A 27,428-nucleotide genomic window follows, 5' to 3' on the forward strand; every position below is an offset into this window, starting at 1 on the left:
GAGTGGCCCAAAGGAAGGACATCTGGAGAGCAGAAGGGTGTTTTGGTGCCACTGAAATTTGGCTCCAGTCAGCTTGGGTGCCCACAGAGGATAATGTGAATTAAGTCCCAGTCAGGATTCAGTCACTTCCATAGATTAAAACATGTGGTTGAAACCAGCCAGAAGTGAGATAAACCCTAAAAGCTTTAGATGACCACAAGTTCAATATGAACTAAGAGGCTGCTAAAAAGCCAGCCATCTCAGGCCATATTAACTGAGGTCTAGTGCCCACAGTAAGGGAAGAAATGGTCTTGCTATATTTTCAGCACTGGGCAACACCCCAGCAGATGGACAGAAACAGAATGTGTAGAAGGAGGATGATGACCCCGTACTGAAGGAGCTGGAGCTGCTCAGTGGATAGAAGGCAGTTTCTGACTGATTACTGCCCTACATGCCCTTCGGGCCTATTCCAGGGCAGAGTGAGGAGGAGGGACTGTGTGTTCAGAGGGCCAAACTGGGACCCTAGTTGCAGGGGGCAACAGATACAAGCTCAGTGAGAGGCCAGCCCTCCCTACCAAGCTGACCAGAGCTGGAGGGGATTGCAGGGGTGATGAGCTCTCTGTCCCGGATGCGTGTGGAAGTAGCAGCTGCGGTCTACAATGGAGATTCCTGCACTGGGTGGGGGTGGCCATTCTCAATCTGCTTCTCTGTCCCCCAGCTCATCCCCAAACCTGTCTGGAGCAGCAGGAAGAATTTTCCACACCGCTGGAGGGAGAAAATCAATCTCCTTCTGACGGGTCCCCCAGGAAGTGCCAACAATGTACCAGGTGCTGCCCAAAGCCTGGAATTACCCAGGGCGGGGTTCTCAGGCCTGGGAGGGGCCTTGGGAGAAACTTGGCTCCAGAAAATCCCTTGATTCATAAACCAAATAGATACTATTGAAGGTAGCTTCCTGGGTTGTCCCAGACTCTCTAGGCTGCCCAGAAGATCCAGGGGGTGAACTTCCTGGAGGAAGAAAGGGTTCTGAGGGGAAAGAGATCAGACAGTGATCTTCTATATGCTCCATGCCACATGGTGGTCCTGTCACCCTCCACAGCATTTTGAAGGACGTCTAAGTTTTAAAAATCAAAAGTTGTTTCCTAGTATTGAATTCCACTGCTCCTTTTCACATCCCCTCCCACATTGCGGCCCCCAGGAAGAATGTGATGTCCTCAACACAGTCCAGGAGGATTTTCCCACCTCATAAAATCAGTCAGTCACTCCTGCCATGCCCTCCTCCAGGAATGTGGCTCCATTCATCTCTTCATGGCCTGGCCCAGTCCGACCCTTCAAGGGCTCCCACAAATGGCATCTCTCTCTCAGAGCCACCCTGCCCCACCCGACTGCAGCAGGACTCTCCCAACATGATCTCTCCTGCTCTGGATGCCCTTCTCTTGGGCCTTGTTTTACAGCAAGTCTGGCGCAGCTTTCAGGACTCTGCAAACACCAACTCCTCAGTGAGGCTTTCCCTAGCCACTGAAACTAAAGTAGCCCCACCTGTTATCACTCTCAGTTCCCACAGGTCACCACTCCAAGATCCCACCAGTCATCTCTCTCAGTTTTCATTGGTCATAGTTCTCAGTTTCCACCAGTCGTCATTCAAGTTCCCACTGGTCATCGCCTCCAGGTCCCACTGGTCATCGCTAAGGATACGCTAGTGACTCAGGCCAGTCAGGGCCAATTAGAGTGAGTGCCAGGGATTCAGTGTGAATATTAAACAAGAAACACTAGTTATTTCTCTGCACATGTGAAGAGGAAAGAATGCAGGGGCCAGAGCTGTGGACAGGCATCTTGCAACCACGTAGATCTGAGAATGGGGTTAACTAAGTAAGTAAGCAGAGCTGAGAAAGGGAGAGAGGGTAAGGGGTGTGTGCAATTGGTTCCTGGGAATATAATTTATACCATGGATCAAACTGGATCTGATTTCATTAGCCCAAGATCACTCAGTTCCATAAACTAATGAATTTCCTTTGTTTTTAAGTTAGCTTGAGTTAGGTTTCTGTCCCTTACAGCTAAAAATATCCTAAATAGTACAGAGTTTCTTTCATCTATACAGTGGAGATGCCTTTTGTAAAACCCAATAGCCAGTCCTTAGTTCATGGGTTTTAAGGCATAGCATGGAGCAGATCAGGTGAGTGAAGGACTGTTTGCTTGGAAGGACCTTGGGGAAGCCTGGACCTTGATGGCTGGAGATTGAGCTCTGGGTTGCTGATGCTTTCTTCCCTTGGTTTCCTCTGCTGTTGGCCAGTCTGGTTCCTCTGCAGGGAGGGGTCAGTTCTGAACTATTTGCATCCCAGATGATTATCAGTGACCAAGGTAATCAGAATCAGTCTCTACATGGCAGCACATGGTGATAAAAAAAAAAAAAAATCCTGCCGCAGGGGAGAAAGCACCAGTGTCAGGACCAGGTAGCCCAAGGACATGGTTCAAATCTTACCTCTGGCTGCCACATGCAAGTAATGGCAGAAATGGCCAAAGAAAGCAGGGCACACTCTTGTCTGGATCTCCATTTTCCCATCACAGCCTATCTGTCTCTGACCATGGCTAAAAACATCCCACACCATCTGATGAAAAGAGAGATATGAGAGAGTGACTTCTCATTTCTTATCTTTGGATACTGTGGTGTGAGATCATGATTCCTGGAGCTTAGGCAGCCATTTTATAATCAAAAGGCAAGAAACCCAGAAGCTGAAAAGGTGACAATGGCAGACTGGAAGTATGGAAACAGCCTGGGCCCTTGAAGAGATTGTTGAGCCTCTGAAAGAAATAACATCCAGACTTCCATTTTGCAAGAAAAAAGCAAACTCTTATCATTAAAGCCATATCTAGTAAGGTATTATGTTACTTGGAAGCAAAGGCATCTTCAGTGATTTGCTCTTTGTTTTAAAGTAGGAGCCAGTCTTTCCTCAGAGGGAACAGTGAGATTAAATGAAAGAAAGGCTATCAAGACCTGGTACAATGCATCACATTACAGGCCTCCAACTTGTGTGAGTTTTCCTCATTTCCTTCAGTGACGTCTGGGATGAGCTGGGACAGTATGGAAGGGCAGGGGGAGGGGAGCAGGGTTATGGGGTGGAAGAACAGTTGGCTGGAAGTCTTGTTTATGCCTCTACATGCTGTGTGGCTGCAGGCAAGTCCCTTTCCTTCTCTGGGCCTCAGTTTCCCACCCTATACAATGAAGAGGCTAAAGGGGATCTTTGAGAGAGAAGATAAAGACACAGAGGAATAAGGAAAGCAAGGGTGAGGAGAGGAGCAGGTTGGCTGAAGTCTGTTATATTCTCTCAGATGTCCCCCAGGTAGGAATCAATTTCAAGGTGGTGCAGTATCTGCAGAGACATGAGGAAGTGCCCATTTCCCCCAGAGGTCATTGTGAGTGTCTAGTAAACACTGCTAAAGCAGCTCTGGCCTTTCATTTTCCCTCTTATCTCCAGGCCAACTCATCCCAGAAACCCATCCTGTTGTAAACACCCCAGCCCAGCTCCTGCAGTTTGTCTGCCTCCTGGCATGGGAACTCAGAGCATCTTTCAGAAGTCCCAAGATTGTCACCACATTCTCCTCTTACATCATCTTCTCTGGGTCCCTGCAACATCCTCTCCTATTCATGCTACCATTGGTGCTTTCTTCCACTATTGGATCCCAGCTACCCTCTCCCCAGCAGAACACCTGGTTCCTGAACCTCCCCTAACAAACCCTGAGTCAGATGGATCATCTGAGAAATTTGGGCACCAGTCAAGGAGAGGTGAAGAAAGCAGGTGGCAGATCTGCTGGGTGTGAAGCTTCCTCTTCCTGGGCTGATATTTTGTTTCTACAGAAGGCCCTACCTGGGTCAGACTCGAGGCAGGAGGATGGTCACTAAGTCTGGCTGATTTACTCTCCCAGCTCTCCATGCCTCAGCTACACATGTGTTTCATCTTCAAGCAGCACCTGACCCAAAACATCTGTACTGATTGAGTTGAACACTTGACTTCCTCACTGCACAGTGCCACGCACATTTCACTCTCTGTGCTGGGTACCTCATGGGCATCATCCTAAGGAGCCTAACAAGGTGGAGCCTTGCTGGAGTCAAGGTCAGCTCCGTGAGAGCCTGGGTGTGCTGGGCACTCTCTGTGGGCCCCCTTCTCCACACCCGGAGGCTACCTATATATACTACATACATGGATTCCCTGCCCTCCAGCCTCTAGTCGGGTCTCGCCAGCAGGAGACTGGAGGGCAGGAAGAGAGAGAGAGGCTAGGACATTTATTCCCGATTTCCCTCTCTGTAGGGCCATGTGGTAGCTGTTAATACGTTCCCCTACTTATAATGATGACTTCTGCCAAGTGGCCCCTCTCCTCCAGCTACATTGCTCCCTTCACCCCCACTAAGCCTCCAGGTAGGAAGAGCTCCTAACTGTTGCCAGCCCCCACCCCCAGGTGCTGCAATATCCCTTAGAGCAGCAGTCCCCAACCTTTTTTGGCACCAGAGGCTGGTGCTCCTATGAGAATCTAAAGCCTAATGATCTGAGGTGGAGCTGAGGCGGTGATGCTAGCCCTGGGGAGTGGCTGCAGATACAGATGAAGCTTCGCTCACTCCTCTGCTGCTCACCTCCTGCTGTGCGGCCCAGTTTTTAACAGGCCACAGACCAGTGCTGGTCTATGCCCCAGGGGTTGGGGACCCCTGCCTTAGAAGATTCCTTTAATGCCACCCACACTCCTATAAATAATCCCTTCATTAAACTCTTTTCTGTTACCCCCGATTATATCATCTACCAGACCCTGTCTGGAACACTGGGTCAATTATACCACCCCCATGGGCCTCAGTTTTGTCTCCTCATTCTATGAAACACCCAGTGGTGGCAATATCAGGATTGAATGACTCAAAGCATAGTGCTGGGCCAAAGGAGGTTCTCAGGAAATGCTGCTAGGTTATTGTGGTTGCTAAATTATTTATGGCGCTGCGTGAATTTTTTGTGTTGATTTTGGATAAGAACGGGGACAATTTCTCAGAATAGAGCTCCACTCTGGCTTCATGCCCAAGCTGCTCAGCATAATGACTTCCTGTTTGCACACCTGTCCCCCCTACCAGATTGTGAGCCCCATGAAGGCAGGAACCAGGCCCAACTCCAATAAAAGCTGCTGACTTTGAGTCAGCTGTTGCTTTAAGTGCTTAACATAAAGTGACTTATTGAATTTGCAAAGAAATCCTATGGGGCAGATTTATTATTATCTTTCCCATTTTACAGATGAGGAAGCTGAGGCACCAAGGGGTCACAGTTAGGAAGTGTTGGAACTGGTATTGAACCTAGGCAGTCTGGCTCTAGAGCTGTGCAAAGCAGCAAGGAAGGTAGAGGGACAGGATGGCTTAGCCCTGATGCTGTCAGCTCAGTTATTGCCAGGAAGTGCTCGCTCATTATGGGAGCCACCTCCTCAGAGCAGCCGCAGCCAATGACTGGTTGATGCTGGGTACAAAGGCCTGGTCTCCCTACCCCAACTGGGGACAACTCTAAGGGGCCATTCCAGCCCCAGAGCTTCTGATGGGACCAGTTGAAACCTGTGCTGCTGCTGCACCACAGCCCAATTTCTCTCCTTCACTTCCTTAGAGGTGTTATCTTCCCAGAACCCTTCGTAGACACCACCTCTAGGGACTACAGATGTGAGCACATCCTGGGAGCCCAGAGCCTATACTACCTCTCCCTGCTCCTCCTGCTCCTCCTCTTCCTGCTCCTATTCCAGCTCTTCCTTCTGTTGCTGTTCCTCTTCCTTTGGTTCATTTTCCTCCTGTTGCTTCTGCTGCTCTACCTCCCCTCCTCCTGCATGTCAATCCATCATGAGCAGAAAGCTGCATTTCATTCACCTGCAGCTGTATTCCTCTGGGCAACTCAGATGAAAGAGGGGGAAAGACAACCTTTTTTTTTTTTGTAAACATTTGGAGTATTTTCTCTTTGGTCACATTCTTTAAGTCATATTGGATGCACTGACTTCAAGAAAATATTTCTGTCTGCCTCGGGTGGGGATGGCAGGGGGAAAGCTGCATTCCATAGAGCAGGGCAATTGGGTTAGCCCTGACTGCAAGGGAGGTGCAGAGTCTGGCCAGGGCCTCAGGAAGAGGAATGTCAATCTAAATTAGAGAGAAGAGTTTCCTGGTCTCTACTGGGACCTTCTGAAATCCAGTGGTGGCCAGGTTACAACAGCTCAAGCAACATCTATGACACCCTACTGTCCTGGGGTGAAAGCCCAGAGTTCATTGCCTGGCTCTGAGGCCTCCATGAACTGGGGTCTTGAAGGAAACTGTGTGTGTGGGTAAACACCCCCTCACTTCTACACTTGTCTCTTTCTAGGTTCCCACTTCCTCTCAATATACCTGTATATCCCTGCACATAGTCACACACATGCTCAAACACGTACACATGCTATACACACATACTATACACACAAGCTATAGACACACATGTCCTCCCCCATATGCATATCCCCTAGCTACCCTCACATTAGTCAACACACACTCTATCACATGTGTGCTTACACTCACCTGCTCTTTCCTTCATAGTCACATACATAATCTACACACTCATCCACAAATCTTTATACATGTTCCCCCTCACTCCCACATGCTCATGCCCTCCCTGCACACCCTTACACACACCACCATACACCATTTTCTTCTGCACGACACATGCTCACACAGTCCTTCGCTCACAGTCACACCCTCCTGTGCTCACGCATGCATATACACATACAGGTCTCCACATACAAGCTCACACAAACTCATACGCACATCCTCAAACATGAGGGGAGCCCAGACAGTGGAGGCCAGCAGGTGGGGCTCCACTGTGTTTGCTAGCCAGGGGCTTAGGACCAGATGTTAGCTTTGCTCACCTGTAAATTAAGGCTAACACAGCTCCTTTAGAAGGAGTCATGGGTACTGAAAGTGTCAGGGTAAGGAGGCTGCACCATGAGCAGCTATCGCCTATCTTGGAGCTCATCTATTTTACCTCTAAATTGGTTGACTAAGGGTCAGGGGCTTCCTCTGACAGAGTCCAGCCTAGAGATGGAGTTTGGGTGGGGAATGTGGACTGTGGCCTAGAGTGAGGCAGTCAGGTGACCCCAACTATAGCATGAGGGGCAGGGAGGTTGGTAGGGGGAAGTGGAGCTATTGAACCCACATGCTCTTCCCAACTTCTGGAGTATCAGTGAATTGGCCTTGGCATTCATTCATTCATTCATTCATTAGTTCATTCATTAGTTCATTCATTCATCTTTCATCATTCACTCACTAATTCATCTTTCCACCACACATTAATTTAATCCCTTCCCTGGGCTAGGTCCTGAAGTTGCGGGCCAGGTGGGCAGAAAGAGGCAAGCTCCCTGCTCTCTTGAAGCTTATGCTCTGGGTGGAAGGGGGAGGGGAAGGTGAGTTGCCTCCAATTGTCACATGGGCATGAGACCGATGCCAACCTCTACCAACAATGCAAACCTGCCTCTCTTGTGGTCACAATGGTTCCCCTTCCACAACCCAACTGGAAAGTGTTTTTAAGACAATGAAGGATTCTGAGACAAGATATTATATAACATTGATGAATTCTTCATGATGTTCCAAGTAATAATGGCACTATTTTTATGTTTTCAAAAAATCCTTATTGATTAGATACACACATAAGAATTCATGAGCGAAATAACATGTCTGGGATTTGCTCTAAACTTTTCCAGGGTAGCAACTAAAAGAATGTTGATGTCTATTGGCCAAATGCTGGAGTTGGGTACATCAGGTTCACAATACTGTCCTCTCTCCCTTTACCCCTAATTATCCCGTTACCACTTTGACCTCACCTGCTATGTCTCTGTTCTCTCCGCTCTAGTCACAACACTTTCCTTGCTGTTCCTCCAACACATCAGACATGCTCCTGCCTCAGGGCTTTTATGCCCTAGCTATCTCTCTACCTGGAACACTCTTCACTCTCTACATGGCTCCCTCCCTCATTTCCCTGGGACATTTGCTCAAATCTACTTTTCCAAGGACACTTTTCTTGATGTTTTCTCCCTTGCGGATATCAGTATCTGACATAGTACAAATTTTCCTTGTTCAGTTGGTTTCTCTTGTCTCTCACTAGAATGTAAACTGCCCTAGGGCAGGGAGTTGGCTTATCTGCTCCCTGCCCTGTTCCCAGCACCTAGACTAGTGCTCAGTAAATATTTGCTGAATGAATGACTGAAAGCAGTAACAATGGAAGTGATTGGAGTGCAAATGTGGGGAAATAACCCCTGAGATGAGAACAAGACTTTGAGGAGGACTTGGATAGACAAAAAGGAGAGGGCAGGCTGGGCAGAGGGGACAACATGAACAAAGGCCCAATGTAGATGTGAGCAGGTAGTGGTCAAGAAATTGAAAGGAGGCTAGTCAGTCAAGCTAGAGGGTTAGACCAGCCTCATGATGGGACAAAGGGGTGCTTGACATTTGAGAAGTTCCCTCGGGCAGCCACTGGAGGAACAGAGGCTTGAGCTGGTGCAGGAAGACATAAGATGGAGGCTGGGCCAGGTGGAACTGCAGATGAAGAGCAAGGAAGCACACGAAAGCCAGAGGATCACTTGGCTATTTTCTAGGGGAAGGCCCCTGTGAACCCACTTTGGTGAATCAGCTACAAACCGCCCAGCTGATGAAGGCTGAGCCAGCATTCAGAGAACCTGCTGACCTGCATAGCCCTGGCCAACGCATTGGGAATGTAGAGCCAGACCACCCAGGGCAGGGCTGGTTCATGCTGCCCAGCTGGCCTGTGCCTACATCTGTCCCAACCCTCTTTCTCTCTTGACCCAGAGTTCTGCGCTCTTTCAGCAACAACCCTGAAGATGGTAGACTTTAAAGACATGTGTTACCTATCCACAAGGATGGTGGAAGAGTCTGACCACAAAAAACATGCGTCCACACAAAACGTGTACACGAACGTTCACAGCAGCATTATTCACAAATAGCTAAAAGGTGAAACAACCCAAGGTCCATCAACTAATGAATGGATAAACAAACTGTGGCATATTTGTACAATGGACTATTACTCAGCCACAAAAAGGAATGAAGTATTGATACATGCTACAATATGGATGAACTTTGAAAACATGACGCTGAGTGAAAGAAGCCAGTCAAAAATGATCACATGTTGTAGGATTTCAATTATTTGAAATGTCTAGAGTTGAGAAAACCAGAGACAGAAAGCAGAGAAGTGGTTCCCTGGAGCTGGGAGAAAGAGGAAGTGGGGAAGCGACTGCTCATGGGTGTGTGATTTCCTTATGGAGTGATGAAAATGTTCTAAAATTTATTGTGTTGTAACTCTGAATCCCCTCTGCAAACACTTAATGTCAGTTCTTTTAGAACCACACCAAGCCCATGTCTGTCTCAGGTCCTCTACAGCTGCTGTTTCCTCTGCATTTAACACACTTCTTCCAGTTCCTGAGCTCCAGCTCTGTTCCTTAAAGCAACCTTCACTGGCCAACCTCTCCATGGTACCCCCACCAACTCTCTGGATGTCGCCCCCCTCATGTTACCCTGTTTTATATTCCTAAGCACTCGGGCCACTTGAGGATGACTTGCTTGCCTCTCCCTTCCCTGCCTCGATATTATCTCCAGAAATACATTGCTCTCATTTGTCTTGTCAGAATGCATCTAGAAGAGGCTTGCCTCACAGGAAAAGCTCAGCAAGCATTTCCTGAATGAACGAATGAGTAAGTGAATGACTGACTGAGTGAATGGACGAATGAATGAATTCACCTTGGCTCATGGGCCTAGACAGCCGTTTCCCTCATGGTTGGGTCTTGTAGAAGAGGCCCTGACTTAGTACACAGAAGATCAAAGCTTTGGGAAGGGGCTGAAAGGGCAGATGCTCCACAGCATGGAAGAAGGACCCAGGAGCCAGGTCATGTTGGCCAAACACCCTCTGTGTCCCAGGCCACCCCCAGGTAAACTGCCCTGACCCCAGCAAGGCCTTATCTGGGTGACCAGGTACCAGTGATGCCCTTTGAAGCCCCCATCTGAGAATAGGAGCTCCCTTTGTGTTGATGTCTGGTGCAGGAGCTGGTATCTGGGCGGATGAGCTGGCCTGGCCTGAGGTTCCATACTGCCCCACAACCTGACCAGAGGATACAAGCATAGGGACAGCTCTGCCGAGATAGAGGTTTTCCTGACCCTGGTGAAGTCAGGATTTTTCCAGCCAGGCGACTGGGAAAAACACTTTGGGTTATCTCTATCCCAGGGCAATTTCCGGCTGAGGTGGGATGGGGCTTCTCCCCAGGTGGTGGGCACAGCTGAGGAATAACCAATTCCTTACTGTTCTGAAGCTACGAGGGCTTAAGAACAACAACAGAAACCATCTCAGGGTTGCTAACTAAGGCAAAGTATGTGAGGTGCCCACCTCACAGGAGGAAGCTGGAGAGGGCTTCAAGGGGTTGAAGGCTTCAAATTTTTGCAGGACTATTCTTTGCAGAAAATGCCAACCAGCTTGGAGACCCAGGGAGTGAAGCCAGCTCTTCCTAGTTGTCCTGGGAGGCAACTCCCAACTGAGAGCCTGCTGAGATGGAATGGTCTTTCTAGAAGGAAGTGTATTCAAGCCGGATTGAGATCTGTGCCACCTAAAATGAGAGACACCAGCCACATGACAGCTTGAACTGTGGCTCAACTGAACAGAACTGTGCTGTAAATGTAAAGCAAACACCAGATTTCAAAGACTTATTACGGAAAAAGAAAAAAAAGAAAAAGAAAAGAAAATATTGATTATATATTGATATAACACTATTTTGGATATATTGGATTAAATCATAAAATATATTATTAAATTTAATATTACCCTTTTTACCTTTTTGATGTGGCTACTAGAAAAATTTAAATTACACATGTGTCTTGTATTAATTTCTATCAGACAGTGCTGGTCAAAATCCTAGTTGCTCAAAGTGTGGTCCCAGGGCATCACCTGGGAGCTCTTTGGAAATGCAGATTCTCAGACCCCACCCTGGACTTAAAAGATCAGAAGCTGAATTTTCACACACTCCCCAGGTGATTCATCTGCACCTTGAAATTTGAAACACCTTGCAGATGCCTTGGCTAGAGGTCTGAGGGATCCCTGCTTCAGGAGGGAATGGGAAGAAACGACCCGAAGTCCAGCCCGGAATATGCAAAATATTAAGTAATCAATGCCTTTGCCTTTGAGTCACACACTCAATCCATGATGTCCTTTAAATCTAGTTTTCTCTTGCCAGGAAGCAAAAACATACTTTCAAGAGAAAAGGGCAGCATAGCAAGGGACTAGGCTCTCTTAGAAATGAACAATATCATATAATATGTCATTAGTTGACATCCTGTAACTTTTTAAAGGCTGGTAAATAATCTCAGGAAACAACTGAAAAATAGATCTATGAGCTAAAAAAAAAAAAAAAAAAAATACAACTGATCAACTCCTCCTAAATTCCTCCCTCTTTTTCTCTCTGAAAACTTGGCCTACAGGGATCAAATGGCACTAAATATGGAAATGGTGAGCAAGTAAATCACTCAGAGGTGCAACATGTTGCCCAGGGCCTGTTTTATGGTTGAGTTGTAAACCACTGAGCTTTGGGAGCTGTAATTAAAATGCTGACAACCTCCCAACTGTGAACATGCCAGGAGGGAGCAGGGCTGGGAAACCATAAGAGGGGAACAGAAACGGTGGTGCCTTTCCAAATGTAAATCAGCCCAAGTTCAAAGTCCACCATTGGTTTTCCAGGATACAACCAAACTCACACTCCTCACAGGGTCCAGGAAGTAATCTGCCCATCTCCCCAGCCTCCTACCCCTAACTCCCAAACACACCCGTCTTCTCTCTCCTTCTGCCTGTTGAACCTTTTTGCCCCAGGCTCTCATATTTGCTATTCCCTCTGTCCCCAGATGGCTCACTTCCTCACTTCCTGTTCAGAATTCACCTCCTCAGAGAGACCTTTCCTGACTACCCAACATAAATTTCTCCCCTCCTGTCATCTCTGCCCTCTCACACTGCTTTATTTTTTTCATCATAACATTTATTAGTCTCTGACAATAGATATATTTGATTATTTGTTTGTCCTCTGCTTTACTTCTGGAATGTCAGCTACATAAAGGCAAGTACGATCTAATCCCAGAGCCTAAAACAGTCCCAGACACATAAATAGATGCTTAATAAACATTTGCTGAATGAATGAATGCATGGATTTTCATCCCTTTCTTTCAACTGGTCTGGTGATCTCACTGGGAAAACATCCAACTTACCAACAATGAGCTCAGCTTTTCACCCATCCATTCAACCATCATCCTTCCAAATAACTATCCATTCATCCATCCCTCTATTCCTTCATCCATTCATCCACCTGTCCATTCATATAACCATTCATCCAACCATTCTTCTAAATTCTCTTCTTCTTTCCTTCCTTCCTTCCTTCCTTCCTTCCTTCCTTCCATCCATCCATCCATACATCCCATTCACCCATATCCTTCTTTCTTCCCTTCCTCCTTCCTTCCTTCCTTCCTTCCTTCCTTCCTTCCTTCCTTCCTTCCTTCCAAATATTTGTCCATTCACCCATCCATCCATCCAAACATCCATCCATTCATCCATCCATCCTCCCACCCACCATCCACCCATCCAAACCAGCCCCCAAATGGTAAATCTCCTATCCTTGTCTCTTATTCATCTTTGATTTCCAGTATCTGAAAAACAAGGCTGACATTTAGTAGGTGTCAGTGAATGTTTCTTTTCCCTTATTTACTTGTTCTGCATTTCCTATTAGACTGTGAGCTCTCTGATGGCAGGGAACATTTTTTCAGTCATTTGTTGGTCTCTAAAATCTTACACCTGACACAAAGAAGACATGCTATAAATATTTAATGAATGAGTGAATGAATGAATGCCCAAGAAAGAGGAACTATATCTAGCAAGAAAATAGACTCTGGAGGGAGACTGTCTGGATTCAGATCCTGGCTCTACTTATTAGTTGTGTGAACTTGGGTGAGTTAGTGAACCTCTCTGTGCCTCGGTGTCCTCATTTGTAAAAGGAAGATAATAATAGTACTTACCTAACTGGGTTCTTATGAGAATTTTGAGTTGATATATATGAAGTACTTATGATAGTGCCTGGAGTAAGACAAGGTTTACATAAGGGTTTAAAAATAAAACTTGCATTTAAAAGTGGGGCATAGGAACAAATATTGAAGGCACAGACTCTTGAGTTTAAAAGGTGAGAAGAAAGCTTCTGTCTGAGCCTGTGCTGTTCCCACAGGAGGACCCCTATAGCAAACACTTTAATTTTCTCAGCCACACTGGGATCATTTGGTCAACTACCAATATTATGTCAGGTGGTCGTTAGCGCTATGTAGTAAAAGAAAACATGGAAGGGAACAGGAATTGGTGAAGCAGATGGGAGAGCAATTTCAAATAGCATAGTCAGGAAAGGCCTCCTTAAGGTGATATTTGAGCAAAGACTTGAAGAGGTCAGACGGTGAATGTCCGGAGGGTAAGCCCTCCATTCAAAGGCAACAGCAAGTACAAAGGCACTGAGGTAAGGATTACCCAGTGTGTCTGAGGAACAGTATAAGTGAGACAGAGTGAGCAAAGAGAAAGTAGAAAGAAATAAAGTAAGAAGGTCGTAAGTCATGAAGGGCCTTGCTGGACATCATGAAGTCTTCAGTTTCTACTCTGAGTGAGTTGGAAGTCATTATGAGGCTATGGATGGAGGGGAGATAATTTCATTTATGTTTGAAAATATGGGGAAGCAAGGAGACAAGTTAGAAGGCTGTTGTACTACTTCAGGTAGGGCATGATGGTGGCTTAGACCATGAAGTCAGGAGTGCAGGTTGTTAGAAGAGGGAAGATTCTGGACAGGTGTTGCAGGTAGAACCAACATGTTGGATGTGGGGTGTGATAGAAGGAATCAAGAACAAAGCCAAGATTTTGGGCCTAGACTAGGAGTCCAACCCCAGGCCATAGACTAGTCTTGGTCCTCATATTTGCAGCCGCTCCCCAGTGCTAGCATCACCACCTCAGCTTCACCTCAGATCATCAAGCTTTAGATACTCACAGGAGCACCGGTCCCTGGTGTTAAGGAGGTTGCGGACCGCTGGCCCAGACAATTGGAAGGATGGAGCTGCTATTTCCTAAACTAGAGGGATAAGCTGGAGTGGGAATGAACTAGGAGGGGATGAAGGCAGGAGTACATTCATGGAAGAAAGGTCAGGAGTGAGGTTTGGGACAGGAGGGAGTTGGGGAAAGGCAGTTGGAGATACTAGGCTTGCGTTAGGGTGGGATGTCTGGGCTGGAAACTGGACTTGATGTATAACTTTGCAGGTTCCAGAATGTGGGTACCTGTGGCATGGGGCTGGAAAAAACCAGTTGAGGGGGGCCCTCTCTGGAGGTGGCTGCTTAGACACGACTGAGATACCCAGATGGACGTCACCTGTCTTGGAAAGGGGAGAACCAACGTGAGATCACAAAAGCTTGGTCCCCTTGTGATCCTCTCTGTTCAGTAAAGTGAAAATCTCAATGACCTCTTAAACATCTCCTTCTCTTCACATCCTTCTAGCATGCTATGTGGCTGGCAAGCAAAAAAAAAAAAAAAAAAAGGAAGTTTTAGACCTAGAAAGAGCTTTAAGAATAGAATATAGGAATTAAAGCCTATTATGGCTTTAAAATTATTACTGCTACTAATAATAACAATATTAATAATAGCAGCTACTAATTCCTGAGCATGCATCATGCAAGAGAGCATGGGACTCAGCATTTTATGGGTATTATTTCATTCAATCTGCACAACAACTATGAGAAGTACGAATTATCATTGCCTTTTTCCCAAGGAGGAAACTGAGGCTTGGAGTAAGGAGACTAAATAAGGTCGCACAGCAAACAAGTTGCAGAGTCAGGTTTTTTATTGTACCTCTTTCCACAACCATGGCATTTCCATCTCCCACGGAACAAAAGCTCAGCATCCTTTCACGAGTCAAGAGCTCAGATGTATCTAGGAGCTCCCTGACCTGCCTCCCCACTGGGGCTCTCAAAGCCCAGAAGAGAACAACCCTGCCAGCAAACTGAGTGGCACCTACTCAGAACCTCAGGTCTCATGCCTGCAAAATGGTTACAATTACACAACTCACTTGGAAGAGAGTTGTTAGGCTTGGCCATGAAAGTGTTAAAGAAAGGTTTTGCAAATTAAAAAGTGTTTTACAAATGTTGTTAAAATCACTCTTGTTTCAAAATACTACCGATCCTTCCAGCCCCCCCAAATATATATATGTACTCATAGACACATATGTGCATGTATACACACGCACATGTACACACACACTTTTGAGGGCTAAGAAGAAGCCGCATAGAGCATGGGCCACAGAGGCAGGATGGCTGGGAGAGAATCCTGCTTGGATGCTTTCTACCTGGGCAGTCTCAGTACACTATTTAACTGCTCTGTGCTTTGGTTTTCTTCATCTGTAAAATGGGAGTAACAACAATAGAGTCTTCCCCGTGAGATCATTTGGACAGCACTTGGAAATAGGCAGGCACATGATATATCAGGTCTTGAGAGGAGCACACAGAGAAGCTGAATTCTGGTCTCACACTGCCTACGCCCCACTGGCTCAAGGCTTATCCCTCTCCCACAATGTCCTTGGGAAGCCCTGAGATCAGGTGAGCCCTTATTCTGCTGCAGCTGGGACTGTTCAGGGGCCTAGGACACTGCTCAGTCACAGCCTGGACCTCTACTGCCCATCTGCAGAATGGAGTTAACAAAGACCCCAAGGTTGTTGGGCCAATGAAACGGATTAACTCATGTGGACAGAGTAGTGCTGGGACAGAGAGAATGATCTCTGCTGTGAGCAGTGACTATTATTTGCATCTCAAATGCACACTGCAAGGTGACAATTTAAAGAAGCCCCTTTGTCAGGCAAGATGTCCTTTTGCAGAATATAAGAGCACCTGGATTTCTCTTCAAAGGACTCGTAAGTGTTCAGGATTAGTGAAAGTGACAGCAGCCTGCTCCTGCCCACTTTCTCCACATCACCTGGGCCACGCCCCATTCCTCCCTTTCTCTAGCACTATTCTTGCCCCTCCCTTTCCCTGCCTTCCTCACCACCACTTGGCTCTCCCTCCTCTCATCCCAGCAGATTTGATAACACCTATGAGCCCCAGTCCCCCTCCTGAAGACAAAGGCGGCAATTGTCCCCATGGGCGCCTTTTGACTTAGTCTCACTGTGGTGTAACCGAGGCCCCTGAGCTCCACCTCATTTGGGAGGCCTCCCAGGGCCTCCCCGCACGGTCCCCTCCCCTCTCAGGTTGGTTTCAAATGAGCCCCTGGCTGAAGGGCCAGCAGCCACACTGTGAATTCCTTTCAGGAGAAATCAGATGGCCACTATTTGAGACAGCTCCCTTGGACTGGCCAGGTGGGCCAAGGAGGTGAAATGATTGGCTCCCACCACTGCGGAGACCTTCCAGGATCCCCTTAATAACAGCAGTCATGTCTGTGCCCCTTGCACTCTAAGCCAGCCGGCGCTGTCCAACAGATCTTCCTGTGAACTATCTAATACGGTAACCACTCAAAACGTGGACTGAGGGTCTGAATGTTGAATCATATTTATTTGTAATTAGCTTATATTTAAATAGCCACATGTGGCCTGTGGTGACTGTATTGGACAGCACAAGTAAAAGCAACCCACTCCACTGAGAGCACCTACTATATGCCAGGCTCCAAGCTGAGCTCTGGGAGACTCCGAGGTGACTCACAGCTGCCTGGAAGGACAAAGAGAATTCTGCCGGGGGAGAGGATGTGGCTCCCCAGGCTGCCTTCACCAGCTGAGCCAGCACAGAAACTCTGGTAAAACAGGAGGTGCCTCAGGTCTCTGCACAGACATGGGCACTCCTGGGCATGCCACAGGCTGGGCAATTCCTCATCCAGTTTTGCCTTGAACCATCACCCTACCCCGAATTCTGCCCCGCATAACAACCCAGGCCCCCTTCTTTCTGGGGAGGGGCAATATTCAGACTTCTCCTCTCCGCACAGCCAAGTTCCCTCCTGGCCCGGAAGTGTCCTCTCCAAGACAGAGGATGGTGGCCAAAGGACTGTCCCAGGGCCACAGTGACCACAGCGGGAGAGGACTCAGTGCCTGAGTAATCCACAATCCCCATACCACATATTGGGGCCTTTGGGAGCTGAAGGCTACAGTCTTCAAGTTCCTTGAAACAGGGTATCTGAGTATCTCAGGATAATATCCTAGAATCACAGTGTGTCAGAACTGGAGGTGAGGATAAACACATCCAAGTCCCAGAATCCATGGGACTGGTAAAACAGTTCAGGGGTTAAGGACTAAGTCTGGAGCCAGTCTGCTTGGGTTCAGATCCCAGGGCAGCACTGGCCAGCTGTGTGGCCCTTGTCAAGTTTCATAACCTCTCTATTTCTCTGTTTTTCCATTTGTAAAATGGAGAGAACAGGAGAGAATATGAACCTTGTAGGACTGTCGTGGGAATTAAATTAGTACATGCATTTCAAGTGCTAATATTAGAATCATGTTTTTATTCTTCAGCAAAAGCATACTTGCCCTCCAGTTTATCTCACTTTTTGGTGGCAAGTTCTTTCTCGCCAGAGCTAAAACTTGCATCTTCTCCACATTCCTCTATTTCTTGAGTCCCAGTCCTGCCTGATCCCTCCCCCCAGACCCCCCAGGCTTTCAGTAACTGAGGCTACCCCACTCCAGTTTGAGCCTCCTTTGGGCCTGTATCCATTCTGGGTTGGGGTGGGGAAGTGATCTCAGCAGCCCATCCAGAGCAAAGTGGGATACTGAAGACAAGGCTCCATGATGCTAGGGGACCACAGCCCTTTCTTTTCCCCATGGGAGGAGCTGCTCCTGCCCTGTCTCTGCTCCCTACCACCATGGACTCCCTATATCGCCCACTCCCTTCCTCAGCAATACCCACTGCTATCACTGTGGCATCACTGACTGGACTTGGCTGGGCCCTGCCCTTGCTGTGTCATCAGAGAAAACTGGAAACACCTCAGGTCTCATGGGCATCTTCCATCAGGGCCTGGGCCGGTTCCTCTCTGATCCCTCCTGATCTGCTTCTGCTCCAGATCTAGCTTTTTCCTCTAGTCACGCCCACCCTGGCCTACTCATCCCAGTGATTTGTCCCTCATGGACCTCTCAGATCCCACGTCAGCACTTTGTCCAGCCCAGAACCATTCTCCTTGGCCAGCCACAGGAAGCAGTAAGGAGACTGATCTGGGAGCTGGGCCCTGGGTGTGAATCCTGATTCTCCAATCTCTTAGTACATGTGGACTTGCCAAAGGCCCTCCATGTCCTGTCAACCTCTCATCTATTAAATGGCCCAAGTAAGGAAGAGTCTCTGGTTCTAAAACTATTCTGTGGTTCTTGGCACTATTCGGAAGCTGTTTTCCCCCACAGGGCTGTAGAGGCTGAGGAGAGTTGCCAGACCGAGCACATAACTGGACCAAAAAAAAAAAAAAATGAACCTTATACGAAAGTTAACTCAAAATGTATCATGGAATCTTGAGGACATTGTGTTAAGCGAAATAAGGCAGTCACAAAAGGACAGATATTGTAGGATTCCACTTATACAACATCCCTAGAGTAGTCAGACTCATAGAGACAGAAAGTAGAACAGTGGTTGCCAGGGACTGGAAGTGGGGAATAGGGACAGAAAAAAATGAACCTTATACGAAAGTTAACTCAAAATGTATCATGGAATCTTGAGGACATTGTGTTAAGCGAAATAAGGCAGTCACAAAAGGACAGATATTGTAGGATTCCACTTATACAACATCCCTAGAGTAGTCAGACTCATAGAGACAGAAAGTAGAACAGTGGTTGCCAGGGACTGGAAGTGGGGAATAGGGACAGCGTTTCATGGGAACAAAGTTTTAGTTTGAGGAAGATGAAAAATATTCTGGAGATGGATGGTGGTGATATTTGTACAACGGTGTGAGGGTACTTAATGCCACTGAACTGTATTCTTAAAAATGTTAGAATAGTAAGTTTTATGTTGTGCATATTTTACAATTAAAAATAAATAAATTTTAATAAATAAAGTTTTAAAAGATATAAACCTTGTTGATTTATAGTTAATTAATTAATTAATTTAAAAACAGATCACAAACTTAATTATAAAATGTAAAACTACAAAACTTTTTGAAAAAAGCATAGGGAAAAATCTTTGAGAACTTGGGCTGAGGAAAAAGTTTTTAGACAACACCAAAAGCACTATTTATAAAAGGAAAAGTTGATAAATTGGACCTTATCGAAATGAAAGATTTTTGCTCTGCAAAAGATCCTGTGAAGAGGATGAAAAGACAAGCTATAGATGGGAAAAAAAATATTTGCAAACCATAAGTCTGACAGACTACCATCTAGAACATATAAAGATATCTCAAAACTCAACAGTAAGAACATAAACAGTCTAATTAGAAAATAGGCATAAGACATTAATAGACATTGCACTGAAGAGGATACACAGATGACATATATGCACATGCAAAAATGTTCAACATCATTAGCCCTTTGAGAAATGCTACTTAAAACCACAATGAAATATTGCACACCCCTATCAGAATGGCAAAAATAAAATAAAGTGACAACACCAAATGCTGGTGAGGATGCAGAGAAACTGGATCATTCATATATTGCTGGTGGGAATGTAATACGGCACAACCACTATGGAAAATGGTTTAGCACTTTCTAACAAAGCTAGACATACAAATAACTACTGTATGATCCAGGATTTGTAATTTTGGACATTTATTCCAGAGAATGAAACCATACATTCATACCAAAACCTATATACAAATGTCCATAGCAGCTTTATTTGTAGTAGCCCAAAACTGGTCACAACCCAGATGTTCTTCAATAAGTGAATGGTTAAACAAACTGTGGTCTATCCATACACAGAACTATTGATATACACAGCAACATGAATGAATCTTGAGTGAATTATGCTAAGTGAAAAGCCAATCCCAAAAGGTTACATACTGTATGATTCCATTTATATAATATTCTTGAAATGATAAAATAATAGAAATGGAAAACAGGTTAGTGGCTGCCAGAGAATAGGAGGGGGGTAAGGGAGAGAGGAAAGTAGATTCAGCTCTTAAAGGGTAGCACAGGGATCCTTGGAAATGTTCTGTATCTTGACTATATATACTCATACTAAAAACTATTCATTTTATCTCAAATGCAAATTTAACTGGGACTACTGTTTTTTATTTTTTTTAATCTGACAACTGCACTCCTGGGAAATTCCTCAAGATTAGATCAGACATTTGTCATTTCATTCATTCACTCAACATATATTTCTTGAGCACTTACTGTGTACCAGGCAGTATCCTAGGTACGGGGGAATGCAGCTGTGAACTCATGTTTCCCCTACCCTTATGGTGCTGACATTGTAGTGAGAAAAGACAGGCAATAAACACATTAAGAACTGTGAAGATAACATAATTTCATATGGTGATAAATATCACATAGAAAATAAAGCAATGTAGTATACAGAGAGAGATAGCATAGACGTAAGGGAGTCAGGGAGGGCCTCCCTGAGAAGGGGACATCTAAGCAGAAACCTGAAGGAATAGAAGTTTGTTATGAAAAGATTTGAATGAAGAACATTCCTGACAGAGGAAACTGCATGTGCAAAGTCCCCGAGGCAGAAACGAGCTTGGTGGAGTCTAGGAGTATGTGGCTGCAGACAAAGTTGGCCTCCATTGGTCCTAAATACCCTGCCTGTGTCTTCCCTCTATACATGTCAGACCTAGAAGTCCCTTCTGAGACCATAGGGTCCCACTGTGGAAGAAACCAAAGCCCTACATGGATGAGATTTACCTAAGGATGCCCCTGGTCCAAGTCCCTCAATTTCTGGCTAGAGACTTTTCCATCTAGAAGGTGAGAAGGTACATCTGCTCCTGGATCTAGGGCAGGAATGGAGGGCACAGCGGCCTGAGGAGGCCTCTTCACAGCCTGCCCTGGTCAGAGGCTTCAGGCCAGGCAGGGCTTGGCTCTCCAGGCCCTCCACGTACCACCACTGACCACTCTTACTGGCCAAATATGCAAGTGGCCCTCAGAACAGTGGAGAGAAACATAGCTGAGCAAGCCTTATCTGGGCCCCACCCCAGCAGCCTGGCTGGGTCCCTGGTGTCCCCTGACTCACAGGCCTGCCTGTAGCCAGGGCAGGGTAGTAATCCAGCTCCCAGGAGCACCCACACCTGACGGGACAGGGCAGGAAGGGACAAGACCGGCACCCTCCTGGAGCAAGAAGCTGGGCAGGGACTGGGAGGTGACTTCTCACTCAGGTGGAATTCCATCCCCCTGAGCTCACCTCTGTGGGTGAAAGCAGCACATTCCAGCAGGGGCCAACCCTGTCCCAGCTGGGCCCCCATCCCCAGGGCTGCCTCTCTTGAGCTCAGCCACCACACACCCAGGAAGGGATTGCAGAGGGCTCCTCCCTCCCCGGAGGCCCCCAGAGCTCCCTGCACACTTTAATTTTAGTGTACAGCAAGGCCTCCACAGTGGGCCAGGTAATATCATCATGGAGGCCCAGAAAGGCTGGTCTCTTGGCTGGGGTTCCAGAGTGAGGACGTAGCAGAAGCTCAAAGTGTAGTCTGGGCTTCTTTGTATCCCACAGGGCCCACTCCTGGCTCTCTGCCCAGCTCTATGACTTCCCATAGCCTTCTTGCCCCAGTGCCCATTTCCCAGAGCTGTGCCCAGCTCTTTGACTTTTCCCATTTAAATCCTCCCACTGGGCAATCCTACCAAACACCAGGGCTTCTGTTACCACCTCCTGCTGGTAGCGGTCAGGAAGTGGTTGCAGCCAAGGCCTCTTTCCAAAATTAAGATCCAGGCACCAGTGGTCTCAGAATATCCCCATCTGCTGCCTACAGGGTCTCCCACTCCCACACCCAAAGACACCCTCATCATCTCTCCCCAGATCATTTTCCCCTGCCTCAGTTCCTGACCCCAGTGAGGGGTAGCACCCACCCATCCATCCCAAATGTAACCAAAGGCGAGTCCTATCTTTTCTGCTTCCTTAACAGCTGTTCTTCCTGTCCACCCCAAGGCTTTTGCTGGGTTTGGACACCAGCTGCTGCCCTGTCTCCCTTCACTTAGTTCTCCACTCTAACCCACAGAGGGCCAGAAACCTGCCCACAGCACTCCCCAACCAAAGCATCTCCAAGAACCTTCGTGTAAGTGGAAAGTACTGTTTCTTGCCCGGCATTCAAGACCCTGTGTTTGGCCCCAGCCCCGTCTGCAGCCTGTTCACCCATTACCCCTCTCTCTCTAGACACATAGAACCCTGCCCTCCCTCACAAAGCCTAACCATACTTTTTAAAGACTTCATGCTATAATACATTCTGTTACTTCTGCCTGAACTGCCTTCCTCCTTCCCACCTGCCTTGTCCACCTGGAGGACTTCTCATCCTTCAAAGCTTTACTAATGGTCCCTTCTTCTCCCCCAAGAGGTCTCCAGACTTCTCTGAGAGAAAATCACTCCTGCTTCTGCACTCCCTTTGAGCCTTCTGTGTGGCATTTCTTTTGAGGTGTGAACCCCGAATCATAATTTTAGCTCCTCTTATCTGACTCTCACTAGACTGGTATCTTGAGAGCAAGAATCATGATTAGCTCATCTCCTCACTGCCCAAAAGGCTAGAAAAAAATCGTTCAAAGACAGATTCTACCATCCGAAGATTTCAACCCAATGCTTCTCATGCCTGTCTCCTTTACAACCAAAGATCCTATAATTTCAAACCCTACATGTGAGAATGTGAACTTAATATTCTACAATCCCAACCTGAACAGTCTGTGATTTTAATCCAAAAATATTATAGTCCTAAAATTTCAATAGGGAAATACTATAATTTCTATCTTGCCTGGTCATTCTGATTCGACCCTGTGGATCACACAATTGCATGAGACAATGAGGACAGGGAAAGCCAGGCCAGACTATAGCGATGCACCTACTACCCCAGCCTTGTGGCCCATATCCACAGGCCAGCACCTGGCTCTGCCCAGGCTTGGGCCCAAATTGGAGACCCGTGAGGGCAGGATGCTCCCACAACGTTTATTCTCCCTCATCTGCCAGATGAATCAGTGGGCTGCCCTGGGTCCCCCCTCATTGGGCCTGTAACCACCTCTGCCCCTCAGGACACAGACCCCCTCCCTGACTTCCCTTGCTTCCTCCTTTTCTCGCATGAGCTGCCAACAAACCCTGGAGCCTGTGGTCAGGTTGAGTCTTGTCTCCTCACAGCAGGAGCAAGGGAGCCAGTGATAAACACATGTGTGATCCTTTCCAAGACGCTCAGCCAGGAGAGGCTACGGGCTGGCCCCATTTCTCCTGTTGGTTCCTCACCTCTGCTGTGTGTGTGTGTGAGGGCGGGAGGCACAGAAGCCTACTGTTGGGGAGATTCTGGGGCTGGGCCTCATGCCTTCGAATAATGGTACATAGCAGGATTCTGAGGCATCTCCAGTATGTATCCTCCCTGACCAGCACCTGAGGATCCAGAACAAATGAGTGTCATAGTCTCCTTTGACAGATGGGGGAAACCGAGGCCTCAAGTAGAGATAGAACTCAGAACTAATATACGCTAAGCCTTATTTACCTCAACCTCGGTGGCTATCCTTGCTTCTAACCACTTGGATAAGCATCTGGGCCCTTGGGGTGCCCTGTGGTAGAGAGTGAGGGTCTGGCTACCCCAGGACTAGGCTGGGAGAACACCTTCATGCGGTGCTCTGGTTGAGCAGTGCAGCCACTGCCCTACGTGCCTGAGGGCCAAACGGGACCACCACTGAGCCTCCATTTGCACTCCTACACCACAAAGGGGCCAGGCTGGTGGTTGGTCAGACTCTTCCTTATGCACATTGGGGAGTCCCAAATTCCACTTCTTGGCTCTGGAAAATACATAGTGCCAGGTTGAAATGCTGTTCCAGGAACCCATCCACAAAAGTCCTCACAAACTAGAGTGGAGCTGGGGAGGCAGTGGAGTGTCTCTTTAGCTGGTTTCCCTAAGCTGGGAGAACTCGGACTACACTTAGTCCAGAACTCTTTTCTGATGCTACCCACAGCCTCACGCTGCCTCCCTGGTGTCAGTGTCTCTGACTTCTGCCTCTTCCCTGTTCCACAACCATCAGTGGCTCCCCGGTGACCATAAGGTACTCAACCATTCACTCAGTTCAGCTCTGTATGCCAACCTTGGGAGCATAGCTACAAATGAAATCTTTGGGGTCTCTGTCTCCCTCAAGCTTATGGTCTGGTGGGGAGTGGGGGAAAGCTCAGGAACAAAGCTACTTCCAAGTAAAGGCTATGAAGGAATTGAAAGAGAAGCTTGTTTGAGGAGGGAACATCTGAGCTGAAACCTGAATAGCAACCACAGAAAGATTTGAGAGAAAGCAAGACTCTCACTCTCTGGCCTGGCAGGTGACCTTGCAAGCTCCTTGGCTGCTGTTACCCAATAAGGGATTCACAGACCAGCCAGTCTGGACCACTACTTCTGGGCCTTTGGCCACTATCTCTCCACACTAGAACTGAGTTGCCTTGACCTATTTTCCTCACTCATCTTACAAGGGTCCACCTCCTCCAGGAAGCTCCCTGAGTTTGGTCTTATGACATCTGATAGCTTCTAGCATCTGCATTACCCAAGAGCTGCCTTGAACAGCAACAACTGCCCTCATGCCTGCTGGGGCTGTGTGGCTTATAAAACTCTCTCTCACTTGATATATACTGAACTCTTCTTACTTCAAGCTAGGAATTCTCTTCTTTAGTTCTCACAGTGGCCCAACTGGGTAGCCACAGATGAGGAAACTGAGGTGGAAGAGGAAAGCCAGTTGTTTTCTTTCTGTCTGCCCCCAGGGAGTGAGAGCTTCCAGAGTAGGAGGCAGCCTGTGACCTGGCCCTAAAGAGTGATCTGACCACAGAGACAGGGAGGAATAAATAGCTGAGAAGCCTAGAAGGATGTGCTGGCCTTGGGCAGTAGGTCTCAGCCACAAGACTGAATAGGTAGGGCCAGGCAGAGCCTAACAATTTATCCCAGTACATCTTCCTGGGGCAGGCCAGGTGAGCAGCTCTGCCATCGTGACTCACAGCAACCTGGGCTGACTGGGAGGCTCTGACACACAGGATGTGGCCAGAGGCTGGAGTGGAGGGAGGGAAGAGTAGTATGTGAGGGCTGGAGGAAAGGCCAGCTTGCCTCTCCCATTCATATGCATGTGGGGGGCCTCGCTCCCCTCCAAGGTGTGCAGGCTACCCAACACCACTTACCAGACAGACTCCCTCCTGTGTGACACATGTTTGCACAACTTGTAATCACACCCATCCCATGCAGAGGACTAGATGCAAGGCCCTGTGGTAAGTGCTCTCCTGCTTTGTCTCCTTCTCTCCTCACCTGAGCCCTGAGGACATTCTGGCCAGCTCTGCTTTCTTCTTGGGAAGGAATGTAACAAAGCCCACAGGTAGATCTCTGACCACCATGCTACAGCAGCATATGATGTGCAAAGAAGGCCAACTTGAGAGCCAGATGTTTTGGGTTCGAATTCTGGCATTGCTAATTAGCTGTGGGACCCTCGGCACATTATTTAACCACTCTGTATCTCAATCCCTTCACCTATAAAATGGGGATGAAGATGCTATTGTTCTTAGGGATGCCTTGCAAATTAAGTGAGCTGACATATCCGGAGCTAGAAGACTGCCTGGCCCATGGACGTGCTATAACAGAACAAGATCTGTACCACTTAATATATCCGTCACCAAAATGTGGCAGCTCGCAGCCCACACTTAGTAGATTTATGTGTTTGAACCTCTGGTAATCCTTTTTCTTTTTAATTTTTTATATATTTTTTAAGAGTTACTGGTGACTATCAGTTTTAAATGCCAACACTTAAAAATGAAGTGATTGTACATAAAAATCTGAGTCTAAAATCAGAGGGTCTGGCCACTTGGGGCTGGCATTTCTGCACAGCCACAATAAGCTGGAGCTGAGCTGAGAGCCCTATGGATGGCGTCTGCTTCCTCAGTTCACCATAGCCCTGTGCATAGTTTCCTAGGTCCTTGTCACTCTTGTTCCTGCCCAGCCTCCCCTGGGAACCTACATTTGTGGCCCCTGGTGGTGTTAGCACAAGTCTTGTAACTGCAGTGGTCTGTCCTCCACCCAGAAAGCATTGAGCCCTCCCTTCCCATCTGCCCTGGCTCACAGACAACTCTCCACAGAGCTTCAACCTGACATGAGAATTTTTCCTCTTTCAGCGCTTCCTGGACCTGAAGGCTCCAGGGTGGGTTCTGAGCCCCTCGGCCTTCACAGGTATTTAAGAAGCCACTTGCAACCTCAGGCCACAACCCAAGGCACTGCCTGAGCCAGGCGGCACTGACTTGGGTACCCTGAGATGTCTGGTCCAGCTGTTTCTGCCCAAATACTCCCTGGAATAAAGAACTCACTCTTTTATTGTTAACTCACTCTGAATCTCATGGCTATGACTTATCCTCACCCTGGCAGGAGCTGCCTCTCTGTGATAACCCGATCCCACCCCATGTGCCCTAACTCTGTACTTCGGGCTTGCTCTCTTACATTGGGACAACCAGCTTCTCATGAGATTGGTTGTCTGGCCCCCTTTATATCCCAGCCATCTCCACTGAAATATCCTGGAACATCCCTACTCTCTTCTAAGCTGAGTCCAGAATCCAGGAAGACCTAAGGGGGCAATAAAGAGAAAATGGTCACCTCCTTTATTACTAGCTCTAGATTTTGGTTGAGGTGACCAATGACATGTTAGAGACCCTGGTTCATAGGGATGACTCCTACTGAACTCACCTCGACTCTTCCCTTCAATCAGAGTTTAGCATAGCTGATTTTGTAGACCCAAAGATAAGAGTTCACATGCATCCCTCTTTCCACTTTGCTGAGTTATACCCAATATGTTTTAACAGAGATTCAGTTATTTGATCTCTCTAGTAACAGATAAGCTCCCTGCCATACACAGAGCCCGACCAGCAGCAAATGGACAACAGAGTCAAGTGGAATGAGACTAAGGGCAGAGCCCTGTGGCTCATCACCAGAGACCCAACACCAGCCATTATGAATAAGTTCTTTTGAAGCATTTCTGCAAGAGCCTCCCGGCTCCCTTTCCTGGCTGCCTACCTTTCGGCCTGCCTCGTTATTGTGTAAGTTCATGAGAGTCCGGGCATTCTGCTTGATCTCCCGGGCATCCACAAAGACCTTGGCGAAGCCGATGCCGTAGCGAATGTCGGCAGAGCAGCCACCCCACTTCCAGCCCTCGTCCCGGTGGTACTGGCCTTGCTTCTCCTTGTCGCAGCCACAGTCACTCAGGTTGCCCTGGGTACAGGCAGCTGTGATGGCATGGGCCACACCGGCAGCAATGATGGCATACGTGAAGGCAGCCTCTCGGCTCCCTGCAAGGAGAAGAGTGGAAAGAC

At 47.5% G+C, this 27,428-nt stretch overlaps 1 protein-coding gene across 1 annotated transcript in view; it reads right to left on the reverse strand.

The window, feature by feature from the left end:
• Positions 1-27,428, reverse strand: part of WNT7A (Wnt family member 7A) — a 68,663-nt gene that overhangs the window by 17,334 nt on the left and 23,901 nt on the right. The window contains exon 3 of the mRNA XM_006917444.2: positions 27,133-27,404. Coding sequence (XP_006917506.1) covers positions 27,133-27,404 — 272 coding nt within the window. The remainder of the gene's footprint in view (positions 1-27,132; positions 27,405-27,428) is intronic.

This window comes from Pteropus alecto, unplaced genomic scaffold (assembly GCF_000325575.1).
Source record: "Pteropus alecto unplaced genomic scaffold, ASM32557v1 scaffold75, whole genome shotgun sequence".
Lineage (NCBI taxonomy): Eukaryota > Metazoa > Chordata > Mammalia > Chiroptera > Pteropodidae > Pteropus > Pteropus alecto.